General features: G+C 32.2%; 1 protein-coding gene across 12 annotated transcripts in view; it reads right to left on the bottom strand.

Annotated features, from left to right (window-relative positions):
- The window catches only part of LOC106056413 (leucine-rich repeat and calponin homology domain-containing protein 2-like), a 31,559-nt gene that overhangs the window by 9,305 nt on the left and 3,450 nt on the right, over nucleotides 1-18,804 (bottom strand). For 2 of the 12 annotated variants that reach the window (XM_056012172.1, XM_056012171.1), the window contains exons 4-17: nucleotides 18,217-18,322; nucleotides 17,916-18,052; nucleotides 17,391-17,524; nucleotides 15,711-15,840; nucleotides 14,035-14,772; nucleotides 12,406-12,686; nucleotides 12,170-12,250; nucleotides 8,966-8,986; nucleotides 6,220-6,453; nucleotides 5,000-5,131; nucleotides 4,115-4,378; nucleotides 3,218-3,338; nucleotides 2,034-2,147; nucleotides 1,334-1,424 (exon numbers count right to left, since the gene is read on the bottom strand). In XM_056012172.1, coding sequence (XP_055868147.1) covers nucleotides 1,334-1,424; nucleotides 2,034-2,147; nucleotides 3,218-3,338; nucleotides 4,115-4,378; nucleotides 5,000-5,131; nucleotides 6,220-6,453; nucleotides 8,966-8,986; nucleotides 12,170-12,250; nucleotides 12,406-12,686; nucleotides 14,035-14,772; nucleotides 15,711-15,840; nucleotides 17,391-17,524; nucleotides 17,916-18,052; nucleotides 18,217-18,322 — 2,584 coding nt within the window. The remainder of the gene's footprint in view (nucleotides 1-1,333; nucleotides 1,425-2,033; nucleotides 2,148-3,217; nucleotides 3,339-4,114; nucleotides 4,379-4,999; nucleotides 5,132-6,219; nucleotides 6,454-8,965; nucleotides 8,987-12,169; nucleotides 12,251-12,405; nucleotides 12,687-14,034; nucleotides 14,773-15,710; nucleotides 15,841-17,390; nucleotides 17,525-17,915; nucleotides 18,053-18,216; nucleotides 18,323-18,804) is intronic. The other 10 variants (XM_056012176.1, XM_056012174.1, XM_056012175.1 and 7 more) reach the window with 10 other exon arrangements.

The following is an 18,804-nucleotide window of genomic DNA, read 5'->3' as shown; positions in this document are numbered from 1 at the left end:
TCCCAGGGAATTCAAACTATACCACAAACATGAATGCAAAGACAAGCTACAAGAAAACATTTCTGGTATAACAGGAAGTGCCTCTTTAAGCATGTATTAAGTCAAATTCATCTGCTTCAGTTCATAAGGGAAACATGCAGCCTGCACACTTTTACTTTTACCAGATTCCAATTTTGGATTCTAGGTTCACATAAAAACTAATGCTTCTTCCCCAAACTAATTAAAGCTAATTAAAAACTCCATTCAATTAAAATTAAATTCTGAATTAATTTATTTCAGAATGTTCCCATAAATTACTTTATATTCCCTCAGAAGAAAACTAAATTGCCAATCTTAAAGTAGTTTAACCCATTTTAATATCCCAATAACTCCATCCTTAAATTATTGTTTAGAACTAAATTTAAATTAAACAAATTAAATTACTCTTGAGAAAAAGAATGGTTAAAAAGAATTTAAACCCATGAATTCTACCAAAATTAGCCTATGTGCTATTTGATCACTACTCTAAGTAACTACAACATTGTGCATTACAATATTTTGGTGATAACAAATCATTTAACAGAAGTTGACACTAATCAATCTTATAATAAAAAATGACACAAATCAATCTTGTATTCAAATGAAGTTAACAATAATCAGCTTATATTCAACAGAAGTTAACATGAATCAATCATTTATTCAGCAGAAGTTAACATGAATCAATCTTTCATTCAGCAGAAGTTAACATGAATCCATCTTTTATTCAGCAGAAGTTAACATGAATCAATCTTTTATTCAGCAAAAGTTAAAATGAATCAATCTTTTGTTCAGAAGAAGTTAACATGAATCAATCTTTTATTCAGCAAAGTTAACATGAATCAATCTTTTATTCAGCAAAGTTAACATTAATCTTTTTTTTCATGAAGTGTCTGCACAATTACCACATACATTCAAAATAATAATTACTGCAATTATAAATCAGTTGAGTCCCAAAAACTCAACTTAATACCCAAGTAAGTGAAAATGCTGAATCATTGATAGGGTGGGTTTAAAAAAAAGTTCTTTAGTATGTATTTGTTGAAACAGAAAACTGCTCCATTTCAAGCAAGTGAAAAGTCTTTATCACTTAAAAATAAATTGGCGTGTTTACAGTACAGAGTTTACAGTAATTGACCAGATAAGATAGACCTTAGAAAAATAAATGAAGTCATAAAACTATCCATAATGAAAATGAAAAACAAAAACTAGCTACCATTTGTCTGACAGTGTGGCAAGTTATACAGTCTGTCGGGTTATCGAATGCTGAGTGTTTTGGGACTTAACTGTGTAAATGTTTTGACCTCATTTTTCTTACCCACTCTGCCTCTTCCTGAACCAAAATTATTGGCTGGAGGTCGATTCTGTATCCTTCTATTTGTATCTACATTGTCTGGCAAGGATGTTTTCTATAAATTTAGGAAATGATGTAATAAGTGGGTAAAATTCAAAGAAATTTCTATTTTGACAATAAAGAAAAAGGAAAATAATAGTATGCTTGGATGGCATATCATACAATAACAAAAAAGACAAGACAAAATACTGGGGGGAAATTCTTTAAGTTAGAATTTATTTATAAAGTAAAATGTAAATGTTTTAGTTAAAATCATCAACATCTTTAAAAAAAAACTGTAATGATTTTAGTAATTTCTTGAAATTCCATTTTCATCAGTACAAGCATACAAATTATTTCCAGGGAAAAGTATTTAAAAAAAACAACACTTAAATTGACTGAAGTCTGTACAGCTGCATCGCCATAACTACATGTTCCAATTTGTATTACATTTCTTAATTTAAAGACTACTGCTAAGTTTATCTGATTTATACCCAAAGAAAAAGAATGACATTGTATAATATTATTCAAACAAGACTGTGATATAACAGTTCCATTGGATAACTTTACAACCTTGAGTTTTTTAAAGAATCTGGCTGTGCTTAGAGATAAAAAAGACTCAGCTAGTTTCTCCAGAGTTATGTAAAAGATGAAGCTCTTGTAAACAATGAAAAATAAAACAAACCTTTATGCCAGGAGCCTGAATAGTTCCTCTCTGTTTTGGTTCTTCTAGTTTGGACTTTAATCGAGATGGATCAGTAGGCGTCGAGGGTGTCTTCTTTGATTTAGAATCATCATCCTTTAAGAAAGCCAACAAATATTAAGGGGAGAAAATTACTTCTACTATATTTTGCTACACAGATTTCTGTTGAGTACTTTGATTATAAAGGCTTCAAACAAGAGTAGTTCCAACACTGGGGTTCCAACACGATCCAGATCTTGAGTCTGTGCAAAGTTTTATTGGCCTTACTAAAGTGATAGATGGTTAGGCAGAAATCCATATTATGCTACATACATAAGGCCAGCTTATTCTTTGGCTTTTTTTCTTTGGGCTGTGTGGTCTACAGTACAGTTTATATCATACAGAGTAAGCTGCTTAAAATTGGAATTTGCACGTCTCATGTATGGAATCACAGTAGAAAAGTAATTAGTTAAAAGATATTAGGACATATATATGTCCTTGTTTGTATTTTCATAGGGAGCCAGATTTGTGCTAGGAGTCACTGGGTGCTTTCATTTATAGCCTAGGTGTTTGCCACAAGGAGTTTAGCATTATGCAATTAATTGAACTGCTTGATATATCAATGCTTATTCATAATAATTTTGTACTGTCAGTTAACTTACTACAAGTATTATGTAATAGGTTTAAGATGCTGTCAGTTAACTATACTGCTGATATTATGTGACAGGTTTAAGATGCTGTCATTTAACTATACTACAGGTATTATGTGACAGATTTAAGATGCTGTCAGTTAACTATACTACAGGTATTATATGTGACAGGTTCAAGATACTGTCAGTTAATATACTATAGGTATTATGTGACAGGTTTAAGATGCTGTCAGTTAATTATACAAGAGTTAAATTACAGGTATTAAACTACAGGTCTAAGATGCTGTCAGTTAATTATACAAGAGTTAAATTACAGGTATTAAACTACAGATCTAAGATGCTGTCAGTAAATTATACAAGAGTTAAATTACAGGTATTAAACTACAGGTATTAAACTACAGGTCTAAGATGCTGTCAGTTAATTATACAAGTATTATGTGACAGGTTTAATATGCTATCAGTTACTTATACTACTGGTATTATGTGACAGGTTTAAGATGCTTAAGTTAGTGTCAATGAGCTACACTGAAAACATACCGTAGTGCTACTGTTGCTGCTGCGTCTAATATTGGAAGTGGCTGGGTTCAAAGATGTTTTCATGTTGGCTATTCCAGAGGCTTTTGTTGAGCGGGCAGTCACTGGACTAGATGCATTAGAACTAGAAAAAAGTTCAATGTCTCAATAAAATATCTATCAAAAGATAAAAAACTTTTTACAAATCTCAACCAAGGATTTCATCAATTACTTAAACTCTTAGCATGTTTAATTTAAAAAGTATTTCAGAAATATTCTTAAAAAAGTAAACATTGTTAATAAGATTTTTATGCTAAAAAAAAAAAAAGAATACTATTTTTTGCTTCAGTTTAAAAAAAACACCTTGGTTGACACTAAATGTTAGTTTGTTAGAATTTACCAAAAATTCACTTTGTCAGTAAAAAATTACACAGTTACATTTGTTATTAACTTATTATCAAGTTAATTTGCTACCATATTTGAAAAACTAGAGCACTAACTTGACAATAATAATTGTCCAGCTTTTCTAGAATTGCCAAGTACATTGAAACAGCTTCTATGCTATTAATAATAAGATATTACCTTTGTTTATTCATTAGTTTGTTAAGGTTAAACAAAATATATGGTACACGTCTGAATATTGGCAACCTTATTTAGAAAGGTGTAATGAAAGTAAAATATGTTTATTTGTCTACACTTCCCAAAAGCAACCATTACAATCCTCACTACTGTACTATATGGATGCGAAGCTTTTCCCTATACCACAACATAAACAGATTTTCAAAGTACTGCCTGCTAGAAGACTATTGGAATCAACAAAAAAGCATTAGATAGTAGAGTCTAGTCATTGCACACAGCTTCTACACAAATGTCAAATGCTTTAAAAAGTTGTTGTTTTTTTTTACAATAAGTATCCACTACCTGTCCCCGGCCATCTTTGTCCTTCGAACTGTCTGGTTTGTGCCGGTGCTCGCAGGACCGTTGGCCCGGGGCACCGACGATTTGTTGGCCACCGGCTTAGCTAACTGGGACATCGAGCCACTGGGGCTGTTGGGTTTTGTGAGGTGAGATGTCGAGCCACTGGGGCTTCCAGGTTTAGCAAGGTGGGATACAGAGTTTCTTGGACTTGGGCTGGGAGAAACTGAGGGAGTTGTTGACGTGCTGGACAGCGTTGAGGTCTCGCCACTGAAATGTGGAGTGTACGATTGGGCATTAAATGTGAACACAATTCTTACACATTGGGAGAAAACACATTCCAGTGCACACAAAAAAAATTCATTCTTTAGATAAAAATTAAAATGTATGTGAGAAAGCTTTGAATATTAAAAATTGATGAGATTTAGCATTTTATTTAAAAAGAGCAAACTTGTAAAACTATTCAAGCCATAACTGGTAAGCTAATTGTGTAGATAATAATTGTGCTGTTTAAATAGCCAGTGTGTATCTTATGAAGAAGAAAGAGAAATTGTGAGAAAATATTTTTAAGTAGAATAATAAGAGTTATAATAAGAAAAGGTTCAGCACAAGGAAAAAAATAATAAATTAGAAGGAGAAAAAAAATTATTATTGAACTTTGAAAAAAAATATATTTGGTAGAAGGATAGTTAAGCAATTAAAATAAATGTTTACATATTTAAATTTGAAATATAAATTTGTTTTCTTAACTTCTAGACTTCAGTAGTAAACATTCTTTTCAAAGACCAAGTGGGAAGGTGGAAACAGAGGAGCTTCTTCAACTCACAAAAGCTAGTCCCAAAAAAAAAATGTGTAAAGCTAAAACTAGTTTTGGAATCGAGTCATGCTCACTTTCTGTTGATAAAGTTTTGCACGTCCACTTGTTGGCCAGGCTTCTTCAGGGTGTCAGACGCTGCCCGTCGGTACTGAGTGCTGTTGGCCAGCCGCCTCTGCTCTTTGAAGCTTTGTGAGCTGAGAGCATTTCTGTGGGACGTGTTAAGTAGGGTGGTGATCAGTGGAACATGCTTTTTTTTTTTCATTAAAAAAAAAATCTTTATCTGAATACAAATAGCAGCCTTTATGCAAATCACCTATAAGGATGTCAAAAAACGACTAGTCAAGTGAATAAGGCTTTCAAGCACAAACAAAAGCTGTTTTAACTTTCCGTTTCTAGTTCTGTGGCGCACTTTCACAAGCTGTTGCATTAATTGCTGCAGTTAGTGACCATACATTGCCATGCTTAAAACAAACATGCAAGTCTTATTCAATATAAACAAAGCAACCCCCCACACATACACACACACATCCATCAACTATGAAATGATGTGTGAGACATATTCAGTTCTGTCTCCTAGCTTTCTGCATCCAAACTTGAACAAAATGTTAGAGAACTTCTTGTTAAGACTGATCAACAGGCTACCACAACTCCAACTAAAATCAATGTCAACTCAACTAATACTGTCAAGTAAATACTAAGTTAATAAAAGACAACAATGAAATTAGAATTAGATTCTTTTTTTTTAAATACACTTAACTAGATTTTAAAAAATAATACATTTGAAATTCACTTTTATTTAAGTGCCTGTTATTTCTCTAAGATGAAAAACATAAAGTAATATAGATATCTTATTCTCTAGCTCTCAACGTAACCTTGATCTATCTTATTTACAAGTAAATAATTGTAAGTTGGGTTATGAACTAATAAACAAAAATATGAATTGTGTTAATTCAAAAAATAAACAGAAAACAAAAGAAACAAAACATAACATAAAAGCCCATTCCTCATATAAGAAAAACAAAATATTAACGGGGGATTGCTAAATTAAAATGCAGAGCACATAGAAAAAAATAAATAAATCACAAATTCACACAAATGTAATGTCATGAATAGATTTATGTACTTTTAGTATTTCATAGCCATATTATTTTAACTTCATCAACAATTAATCTAATTTTAAGAATGTCATTGGTTACAAACAAAAAGATGGTTCTTATTTTTCACTGAAAGACTCTCAGCATTTATTCTTATACGAGGATTGCGGGATGAGAGGAAAAGTGCTAATCTGTCCTACCTATACTCATTTTCAGTTAGGATGTAATTACTGTCATTCCTTTGTGGCTGCTGCTGCTGCTGTGGTGACACTGAGTATGACGTTGGCGAGGCTGATGACAGCGAGGATGGTGGGCCCAATGGCCCTGTGATGCCATGCAGGGGAAGAGAGTTCGGGGGTTGTGGTGGCTGATGAGATGATTGTGGCTGGGTTCGAGAGTAACTACTGATCTGTGTATTCGCATAGTTGTAGTAGCTAGAGAGAGTTCAAAGGACAGGGGAAAGGTTAACAAATAAAAACTAACAAATCAATGAAAGCAAATCAAGCCAACTCAAACAATCTAGACATTCATGTATGTGTGGGTGGATGTTTGATTTTTTTTTTTGGTTTACTTTTTATTAAAGACTGCACTTAGAATCACATTACATTAGAATACATATTTATCAAATCTAATGAATCATTCAAAGAATGATCATTAAGCAGTCTTTAAGATCTACAAATATAATTTAAGAATTATTTTTTTTTTACAAATCACTAATTAATACTTTAAATACTTAATGATAAACATGATAGGATTCACTTGAATAGCAAATAAGTAACATGTTCCACAACCAGGATATTGAATGTTTTATTTTAGTTAAAGCCGTCAAAAATTGTTAGGTGATTTAGGGTGAAGCAAAAGATTCTTTTTGAGTTTGGTTCAGATGGTTAAAGTTATCAAAGAATACAGAGATGTGTAAGGGGAAAGTAAAGCAGGAAAAACCACAACCAAACAGCAAAAGAAAAAATATTTAAAAAAATAATAATAATAACAATAATAGTACTTAGCTACATAAAACATATTCACTGAATTGAAACAAGACTAACTGTTAATACAATAGCAGACCATCAATAAGTCAGCATTACTAGAAGAGAATGGATGGAATGAAATGCTAGTTAATTTAGCCTAGATGATTTCTTTTGAGTAATCTTTCTTTATTTTCTCATCTCTTTCCTAGTGCTACAGTGCTATATTTTTTAATGAATGAAATGCTAGTTAATTTAGCCTAGATGGTTTCTTTTGAGTAATCTCTCTTTATTTTCTCATCTCTTTCCTAGTGCTAAAGTGCTATATATTTTTGCATGTAAGGACTTAGTGATTTAAGAGTAGCTATAATGTACTTATTCAGTAATTTGAGTCCTTTAATGTTGTTTTTTTCTCTAAAGTCCATCAGCTGAATAAACCTTTTACAACCATCACCTGTACTTCATGTAATAAAACACTATAATTCTAATTCAATAGTAAATTCATAGTCCTAGACTTAACATGAAGCTTCAAACTAATAGGCTCTGATTGTATGTTCAATCTAATGCTAGAGTTCCAGGCATACAAATTAATATTGGTTCATCAGATTTAACTTTTTAAAAGACCATGATGTATTCACTACCCAAAACCCTTGTAATAATGGAATTCAACTTCTTGTAAATCCTGTTTCAAAACTGGCAAGATGTGTAAACAAGTCCAAGCTTGATAACAGATAAAAAGACAATTTACAGTCAACATCAATCTCTCATTTCTACAGCAAAAAAAAAAATGTTCTGTGAATGGTTTTAGCTGGTTTATAACCATAAGATTCATTGTGGTATGTGGCTTGAACTTTTTAAAAAAAAGTAAAACCCTAAGTATAAAAATCTGTATATGGTTTTACCATTACGTAAGGTCAGCATTTGCATCTTAAAATAATAACTGGTGAAATACAAATATGCTTATGGCCCTTTTTAAAAATAAATAATTCTAAGTTTATAAAACAAAAATGATTTTTTTTATTGCATTGCTTATATTAAAATGATCAAATGAATGAAATGTACTGATAAGTAAGTCAATGTATACAATGCTTAGTAGGGGAAAGCATTAAAAAAAAAAAAAAAAAAGAAGGAAAAGAGAAGAAATACAAACAGAAGACCAAATGGAAAGCAAGCAGCCTTAACAAAGGAAGTAAACATTCCCCAGTAAGTAGGAACTCCCCAGTATTGCTTTAGTTTGTTCTACCCAATACTGTTGTCTTAGTGGAAAAGTAAATGCACAGCCAGAAAACCTTGACATCACATTAGTGGTAACTGTCACTAGGTTAAAAACTGAAATATTATCTTCAAACTGGGAAATCTTTATTTCATCATTCAGGTTCCCCTATCAGTTAGTTTAGCATTATACTGCCTATTCTAATAGATCTTAGGTTATTAGATTAATAAGTACATTTTATTGAAACTGTTTTTATTTAGGTTTTCTTTTCAAGACAAATTAATCTAAGTTTATTTATCATATGGAATATAATTTTTTATTTTTTTTTTGTAAATAAAGGTAACTAAGTTTATAAGAAATTTGTACATTTTTAGTTGAGGCAACTGAATTCATTTATCAAATTTTAATGTATATATATATTATAAATAAATCTAACTAATAAACAGTTAAAACCTAAATATCTATATCAACATGTCGACTAACTATGCAACTAACTATAACACCTAGTAAATTATGTTTATCTAACAATCAATATTGAACAACCTAGACATAGTGATAAAAGACATAGTGTTTAGTGGAAGGGAAAAAACAAACATGAAGCATAATCCAATTTTTGTAAAAGTTAAGTTAGTGATAAGCTGTTAGATTTTAAACCGTTCATTGTTTTTGTATGACAGTTAAAGGAGTATTGAAGACGTAATAGTTTGAACCAGACTGTGAGAGAGAAAAACAAAAAAAAAAAAACATGCCAAAAACAAAAACACATACCCAAACTTCAATACATTTTTTCTTTTTAAAAAAAAAAGAGAGAGAGAAAGAAAGAAAAAAGTATGGATTGTTTTAAACAGGTGGACCAATTGTTTCTTGCATGTCTTTACATTAATGCAGTCATTTATTTTTTTTATTTTTTTTTTAATTCATGCGTTGTAATTCCTTAGCAGATACAGTGGCGTACCGAGGGTGTGTGGTAGTTAAGTGTGGCTATAAGCCACATAGGGTACTAGAAAGCACTTCAACAGGAATATGACAGTCAATAGCTCACCCAAGGGGAGAGGTGTTAAGCTTTTCTCACAAGCCTTATCTTGTACACCTTTTTAAGAGAACTGCAAGGACTTTTCATTAGACTATTATAATTTTGAAACAATTTTTAAAAAGATGCTGAGGACATAAAGTATTTAATGATGTACTTCTGATAATGCTTTTTGTTTTATTTTAATTTTTCCATTTTTTTTTGGGGGGGGGGGGGGGGGGGCAGGAATTTTTTAAATTCTTCCAACAGTTTGGCATTTCTTCTTGGCTAGGCCTACTTTCCAGGGTTAGTAGCACTTTTCCATGACAAAATTTTAGGAGATTTTAGGAGGTTTTTTAAGGATGAAATGTATGATGTGTGTGTGTGTTTCCTATCCGTTTGTGTGATACATAGTAAAACATACACAAAACTAAGCATTTATCAAATCATTATTGTTATTTGATTTTTAAAATAATAAATATCTTGCCAATATGCCACAGAAACAATGTTATCAGCTGTGGTATGTCCACAGAAAATGTAATGAAAGTTATCTTTTAATCTAGTAACAACTTGACTGTCATCCCAAAACCTCAAAGAACCATTTTTTTTTCAAAGATTTATTTAAAAACATTACAAATGGTTACTTTTCCATTTTTTTTAAAATAAGAAACATTCTTAGAGATGCTATCATAATGTGTATTCTCTGTGATGGAAATGTACATTTTTAGTTCCTATGTGTATCTTATAGATACTAGAGTCATGGTGTGCATTTGAGGTAATGTTTTATTCTTTTATTAGTTAACTTAAATCCTTTTCATAAACAGGGCCAGTAATATATAGGGCAATATTGGCCTATTTGAATGTTTAGTTGACATTTGCTTACTAAAAAATGGCTTTTGGATTGGGGAGGGGGGGGGATTTAGACCTATTCGCGTTTTTTTTCCTAGCAGAATCATTTTCAACCATATAGTTTCCCTGGCTTTTTACGAGTGAAATAATTTTTACGGACTTTTCACAGCTGTATGAGAAATATTTTCGTTAAATCTACAGTAGATCTAGACTCTTGATCTAAGTCGCTAAAATTCGCGGACTTTTCACGGCTGTGAGAGAATTATCTTCACTGAATTTACAGTAGATCTAGACTCTTGATGTAAGTCACTAAAATTCGCGGACTTTTCAGGGATGTGAGAGAAATATCTTCACTATATATATTCTAGTGATTTAGCGTAAATCTAGTGTCTAGATCAAAGTCACGAAAATTCGTGGACTTTTCACTGCTGTGTGAATATTATCTTCACTAAATTTACAGAAGATCTAGACTATAAAGCTAATTCGCTAAAATTCGCGGACTTTAAGTCACTAAATTTTGCGGACTTTTCACGGCTTTCACTAGATTCTAGTGATTTAGAGTAAAGACTAGACATAAGTCACTAAAATTCGCGGACTTTTCGCGGCTGTGTGCGAATTATCTTCACTGAATATACCGTAGATCTAGAGTCTAGATCTAAGTCACTAAAATTTGCGGACTTTTCGCGGCAGTATGCGAATTATCTTCACTGGATATACCGTAGATCTATAGTCTAAATTTGCGGGCTTTTCACTTCTTTGTGCTAATTATCTTCACTAGACTCAAAGTGATTTAGCGTAAATCTAGAATCTAGCGTATTTCTAGAGTAATATAGACATTAGATGTATCGAGATCATTAAATTGACAAAAATTCACGGAGTTTTCAGGTTAGGTGCGAATTATCTTCAATAGATCTAAATTAGATCTAAATCTAAATACTATTACAGTTACTAGATAGGCCTACTAGCTAGATCTAGAAGATTTATGGACTTTCCACGCGAAGTCACTCTTAGTCTTACACTTACAACAAGAAGATTTTAGGTGAGGGAGGGCCCGGAGGAGTGTAGCCTACAAATTAGTCTTGTAGTTGCTCTAATTATAGGCAATAGTCACTACAGACTAGATCTAGCGCGTCTTTAGTGGTAACAATAAATGACTTCAGAAAAATACTGCCAGGTGAAATGCTTGCTTGAGCCAAGGCCATCTTCAATCACGAGGTCGCGCTTCACAAGTGGGTGAAAGGCGGTGTAGACGCGTCACTGGTCAGCTCATTAACACAGCCAGCCCGTAAGGCCATGCGATCAGAATGCCTAGTTACGCTGTTGTTTTTTCCCTCACATTTTTAGCAAGAAATAAGCAAAATTATATTTAAAAAAAAAATATTGGGTAAAAATTCTAGGAGAGTGGATAAAATTTTAGGAGACTTTCGGCAATTTTTAGGAGAATTTTAGGATTTTAGGAGACTTTTCATTTTTTAGGAGATTTTAGGAGTTTTTAGGAGCGCTACGAACCCTGACTTTCTTTTATGGCCAAGGAAAAAACTATCAAAGGATCAGATAAAAAAAACTGCATTGTTAGGATCAATCAGAACAAGAAATAGAAATTATTTGTTGCTCATTATGTTGGGTGAGAGTGTTTTACAAAAATGCTTTGATTAAAAAAAAAACATTCTTACACATCCCTAGAGACGCCACTGGAACTTGAATAAATGATTAAAAGGCTAGCATAACATGTCTATATCTTTGTACAATAAGAAATGTCAAATTATACATCATGGATGCACCCAGAAGCATTTTTAAAAGCAGGCAGGTTATCTTTCTTAGTTCAGTTCAATGAAATGCATTCATAAAATAATAAGGTAGGGTGCAAACTGTTTCAGAAGCTAACAAAAAAAAAAAAACTTCTACTACCATACTAAAAACTGTTTGTTTGTCCTAGACATAGCTTAAAATAGCTATTTTGTGTCAAGCCAATTGTTCTTCTTAATTTGTAACTATAATAAATGTCTATCTTAATAGAATTGAAACATTTTTAGATGTTAACTAATGTAGCACTAAATCTATTGACAAGTCTAGTGATCTGTATATATTGAAAGTCCAGCATGCAGAAAACATACTTATTAGCAATTTTATTTCTGTCGGCAAGTTTAGATTCAGTAGGTTTCTGAGTATCTTCTAACTTGTTTTCATCCAATATTCTGTTCAAGAGGAAAGAAGTATAATTATCTTTCTTCTTCTTGTCCCAAATCACCAACCAGCGATAATAAGTTAGCTTTCATCAATATGAATAATTGTCTTAAAATGTAAAGCCTAAATGAGTAACTAAAAATACAAAAACAAATGTATAACTTACTGGTTCCTTGCATAATCTTGTTTACTTAGCATTTCTTGGTGATGAAGTGCTTCCTCATCTTTTTTCCTTTTCTCTTCTTCTTGATGGAGTCGCTCTTCCTGCCTTCTGGCCTCCTCTTGCTTTTCTTTTTCCAACAACAGCTTCTGTTCCTCTTGCACCTTCAGGGTTGCACGGCGACGTTCTTCTTTTTCCAGTTCTTCTTCCTCTTCCAGCTGTTTGGCTTTGATTTGTTCTGCTTGCTTCTTTTTGCGCTCGTACTCAGCTTTCTGGCGCTTAAGCTCCTGCATAGTAATTAGCCAGGAAAAAAGTTGAATGAATCCATTATTGGACAAAGATTATATTGAAATGAAAATGAGATTAGAAAACACACAAAAAGAAAGCATTGATGATAATAGCGTTGATTAGGCTGCAGAACAGAATAAATAATAGTACCATCGATTTGGAGAGAAAGATTTAATTGATACTATAAAGAAATAAGCTTAATTAATATTTGTTTGCATGTTAAGATACAAAAAAATATGATCTAAATTTAACAATGCCAATTAAAATATTGCAGATTTCAGATGTAATTTCCTTTATAATTAATGACAAATAGTTTTTTTTTCTTTATATTTTATGTTATATTACTATATATTCCTAATTTTTGCTGGAAATACACCAATTTTTCTAAAGGAACACCAATAGTTCATACCCTATTTAGCATTGTAGTATTTGCCTATTTTTATTTTTACGACACTTTTGAATGCAATAGCATATTGCAATCCAACTAAAACTCTAAATCTATTGTTTACCCTACCAAAGTATTGAAATATAAATAAAGCATTTTAATATTATTATTTTTTTTATTTTAAAGGGATTTATTGACATGAAATTTTTTATTTTTAATTTAATTAAATCAACTTGGAAAAAAGAGATACATCAGCAATTGTATTTTACATAAATACAAAATATCGCCTTGTTCATATATCAGGACACATAAACAAATATACAAGAACTATGTTGGGTAGTTCATTTACAAAACTTAACTATTGTTTATTCTGTAGAAATCTAAACTTTTTTTAATGCTGTTTTTTAAAGGATAACAAATAATTGAAGAAAACATGCACCCAAAATTGTAAAAATTCTACTAAAGATAAATATCTCCTGAAACCTTAATATTTGAAATATTAATGGATACTATTGTAGAATGAGTGCAACAAAATGCAAACTGCATGCCATGTTTTATGTGTTTTATAAATTGCTTTAATGTCAGTTTTAATTTCAGAATGTTTAGAATTGACTTAATAAGTACAAGTAAATCAATACTAAACTGTAACAAATTTCAACTTTTAGAGACTATTTAATTTCTTGACACCATTTAAAAAGGTTATTAAAAATTTTTTAAACTAAACAGTTCATATAATTTGATTTGATCCATAGAGAGGTTTTTACTTAAGAAGCATTTCATTGTTAGGAAATGTGTACACTGGCTTCAGAAAGAACTAAGCTATGTTTTTTACTTGATCAATCCTATTAACAGTGGTTAGAAATAAGAATGAAAGATGAATATGAAAAACAAAATAAATAAAACAGAACAACAAAGAATGTTAAAGAAGCTTTTCAAAAAGTAAAACAAATGACATAACTGACCCTGGTAAATTCATCCTCGAGGTCGCCTGCCATTACCATGGAGGACGGAGGTGGGCTGGTGCTGGTCTCAGCTTGGTAATCACCAGACTGAAGGTAAGAGCGGCTAACATATTCAGAACTTTTCTGACGCATCAAATATCGATTTGTGTATGCATCACTGGTGGGAACATTGGTGGAAGACTTTTCATGAGTACTGGAATATGGCACATAGTTCGACCTAGACTCTTCGTCTTGAGGAGTGTTTGATGACAGTGAGGAGTTGGAATGTTGTCTTGTTAATACACTGGATGAGCTTTTGTGATGAAATGTCTCGCTGGGTGTAGGACTAAAAGATCTATTATGAAGTGAATTTAGATTGTTACTTCCTAGTAAGCTACTGGAGGATGAATTAATTGTTCTTGCCCTCGACAGACTAGGTGAGGGTGGATAATGATAAAAGGTAGTTGAGTTTCCATTGAGATAAGATGTCTGAGCAGAGGACGTGTGCAAGCCCAGAGGAGGGCGGTGGTTTAAACTATCTGAATAAAATCGGTTTGGTTGGGAGTTGTTGGTCCCATCAAGCCGAGGGTGATGATTGTTTTCATTCTCGTATATAGTGGTAGATACAGACGAGGAAATGCTACTTTTATTCAGTCCACTAACAGAACCACCAAGGTGTCCACGATAATGATGAATCTGTTGATGCGGCACATTGTGACCATATCTGTCATGGCTACCCTGAATGTTCTCCTCATAAACCTATTATTGCAGTGACAGCATTTTTTAAAATTAAATATCAATTTGGAGTTACAACGATTTTTATGTAAATCCCAAAATGCAAGTGTAATATCATGCCAAAAGATCATTTATTAATTTGAAAGGTTCAAACATGCGTCAGGCCAAAACAAGTGTTCGGTTTAAAAGGAGAACAAGTGAGAGAAGGAAAAAAAAAAAAAACACAACATGTTTTATTACAACACTCAAAAGCAACATGCACAATTTGTAAAGCTACATTCCAAATTTAAGTGCATTAATAATAGTTCCATACATTTTGAAATAGTACAAATTGTGAAATAAATGAACGAAACAATCTTTGATTAGTTTATGGTCATAGTTCTAATTTTTTTAAAAAAAAGGTCTGAGTTCTGGAATTTTTTCTGCAATTAAATAGTATGTGATCTGGGAACTAAAAATGTAAATATTTGACCCACTTGAGTGTAAACTTCTTTTATGTGTAGATCTAAAATATGTACACGAAGGAAAAGGTGTTGGTATGAAAGGTAAAACTTGAGTACGATAAGAACGGTATTCACATGAGAACAAAATTGCAATATTTATAGGGAAACAATAAAACACATGGGATAACTTCCATTACTAGAGGGAGATAGCTACTCAACTTTGGATTAAAGTAAACTGATTCTCTATTGTTATACAGAACTCTATGTAGATTTAAGAAACTTAGAAATAATTTCAGTACATGAGGAAACTAAATGAATAAGAATCTAGATCAAAATGACATGTTTTACAGCAAGGTTTTGTGCAAAGTTTGTGCTTATGTCAACAACAACAACAAAAAAAAAATACTAGTGAACTAAAACACTTTAGACTGAATATATATTAGATTACCACTTCACACTCAGAGATTATATGGATACATTTGAAAATAAAACAAGGTACAAAAATAACATAAACATTACCTCAGCACTCTGCCAGCCATTTCTGTCTGTTCCATCGCTGGTACTATAGCCTGAATCATTACTCAGAACTGTGTGTCTCTTCCATTTTGATTCTGGTCCAACAAGCATGTTGCGGAACTCTTCAGATGACCTACGATAAACAATAACAAAAGAATTAGAAAATGATTACACTGATTATGCTTGTTTTAAGCTGCCTTCATGGCAACATGGAACAGACAGCATAGTTTACGAATGCTCAACCAAGGTGTTAAGTTTCAATCAAGGAGTATGTTGGAATTTTTATTTGAAATCTGTTTAGTGCACTATTTAGTTCACCTGACATCTATTGAGAAGAGCAAAGGTTGGACTTGACTGTCACCTACCTTAGAAATATGTAGCTCTCAAAGTAAACATTTAAAGAAATGTTCTTCTTTAAATGTCATTAGTTAATATCAGTAACATCAAAATCAACTTTTTTGTCACACCAAAACCACCGTTAGTCAGGACTGGCCTTAGGCAACGTCAGAATAGGCAGCCACCCATAGCCTCCAATTGGTTGGAGCCTCCCACAGAATTCACAGAAAATTCTTTTTTTTTTAAAAGGAAAATTGATCACATCTCACATCTTAACAGGAATCTATGGCTCTATTTCTACTAGCTTCACTCTAAGTCTCTACTATGATTCAAGGTTTATTCACCAAATGTTTAGATCTACTTGTTAGACTACATATGTTAGAAGAGTATTGCTTCTTCCTTTTGGTGAAATGTGAAAAACATTATTTTTAGTCAGGTGATAATGATTTGTCCATGAAACATATTTGTGCTATTGGCACTATATGAGTTTAACTTATTTGTTGATTTAGATACTGCAAGAATATTAATTCATTGTGTATTTTTCTGTCTTAATTTTTTTGTTTTTCTATTTCATTTAGGGCCACCCTATTCACTTCACCAAAGGCCTCCAATTACCTAAAGCCGGCTCTGAATTAGTGATAGAAGAGATTCCTAGGTTAGTGTGGTCGGTCATATGAAGTGCTAATATACATTCTTAATCTTTATACTTGAAGGCAATTATTTACTTACTTAAATTTTCAAATAGTCTCTAAGATCAAATATTTCTCACATTTCCACTAAATAATTAGTTAAATTCATAACCAAATATTCATCTTCAAGAGCAACAGTTCCAAACCGATAGTTTTTTTTTAATTGTTCAAACTATTTTATAATCAGACCAGTAAACTTAAAATGCAGCATTAATTATTTTCTTGAAAAAAAAATAAAAAGCCATATAAACTGAATAGAATTCAAGATATATGGGCTAGTAAAGACTGATATAGAAAAACAAAAGATGATACAATTTTGTTCATTAAATCTGAAAATAGGTAGCCATAATAAAATAAATAAATTATAGCCTTTATATAGCGCTACTTTCATGCTTATAGCATGCTCAGAACGCTACGGTCCAATCTCATTTGTGGACCAGTTTGGGGAATGATTGGGGGGGGGGGGGGGGGGGGGGAAATCTGGAAGAAGGTTTTCCATGTTGCCTTTAGGCACTCAATAAACACAACTCCGCTCGAGTCAGGTGTCAAACCTTGAGCCCCCTTCAAAGGTAGCCAAGCTAAGCAAAGCCAAGTACAACCGTACTTAGCCTCTCTACAGCACTTTCCACTAGAAGATTTTGACAGTGTGACCACTTACTGTTGAGGTGGCAGTGACTTCCTCAAGTTGCGCTTCATGTCTGGATCATTGTTAAGTATTCCTCTCTTTCTATCTTCTTTCACTGCTTGGATGTGAAGATATTTCATGATGTGCTGCCTTCCTTTTGTGCATATCTATCAGAAAGTTAATGCACATTTAATTACAAACACAGAATGTCTCTAAATAAGACACTCTAAAAACATGTATTTAACAATGTAGAGATTTGGGTGTATTTAAAAGAAAAATACAGGAAAACTAGGGAAAAAAAATTTTATCACACAAAGTTGAATAATATTTTATGCTAGAAATTCAGTAACTCAGATTTTAAAAGAATTTCAAAAACAAAAGTGCAACCTTTACTTTGTAAAATACTTAAGTTCATAACAAGCAAAAACAAAAACAACAACAGCACAAAAACCACAATGCTTAAGAATTACAGAAAAGTTATTCAGTATAATCTGGTTAAAGAACAAATCAGACATACTCCTACTCAAGAAATGTGTACACATTAAAACTAAAACTTACATAAGCTGGTGGTGATGATAATGGATTGTGGTCCAGGATTAACTGCTCCAGTGTTTCCATTTTACGAAAGACTATTGGAATCCTTTCAATTCGATTGCTGGAAAAGTCCAGCTTGAAAAGTTGAAGTCGACTGATTTCTATGAAGATTTAAACAAACAAAGTCAATGCAATAGTCAGCACCAATTAATGTGATGCTACAAGAAATCTTCAAAACAATTTTTAGAAATTATGCAACACAGAAATTACTGTGCTTGTGATTCGAATTTTCATTTTTTCCTAGAATAAAAAACATTATACAAACCAAAAGGCAGTTCCACAAGAAAATTGCGTCTAAGATTCAAACATCGCAGTGATGTTAAATCTCCTATTTGTAATGGAAGATGAGAAATTTCATTGCAACTGACATCCTGTAGAAGTTATAATAAAAAGTATGTTAGAATAACTCAGAAATGATAGATATCTATACAAAATGTAAAATTATCACAGGATCAACAACCAACAGACATTTCTTTAAATTAAGATGGGGACAAATATTCCTCTTTTTTTTTTTTTTTTTTTGTCACACCCAATCATCTGTTGACTGCACAGCCTCTTCCTGATTGCCCACACTTTTACACCAGCAGAGTTAATTTTGTGTTTTGTTTTTTAGTCTTTTTCATTGGTTAGTAACTGATGAAGGCATCATAGTCCAAAGTCCGGTGTTTTTCCTTTGGTCCAGCAGGGTTTCCAACAATGTTGTCAGAGGGAGATTAAACGTACACTATGGTCTCCAACATGGTCTAAGGAACACTTATACCAAGTTTTATCAAGATTGGTCAACTGGTTTAGAATAATAGGAACAAACATACATACATACTCCTTACATTATATTTTATATATTAAATGATAT

The sequence above is a fragment of the Biomphalaria glabrata genome, chromosome 15 (assembly GCF_947242115.1).
Source record: "Biomphalaria glabrata chromosome 15, xgBioGlab47.1, whole genome shotgun sequence".
NCBI classification, from domain to species: Eukaryota; Metazoa; Mollusca; class Gastropoda; family Planorbidae; genus Biomphalaria; species Biomphalaria glabrata.
Note: the sequence above shows the minus strand (reverse complement) of the source record. Positions and strands in the feature narration are given on the sequence as shown.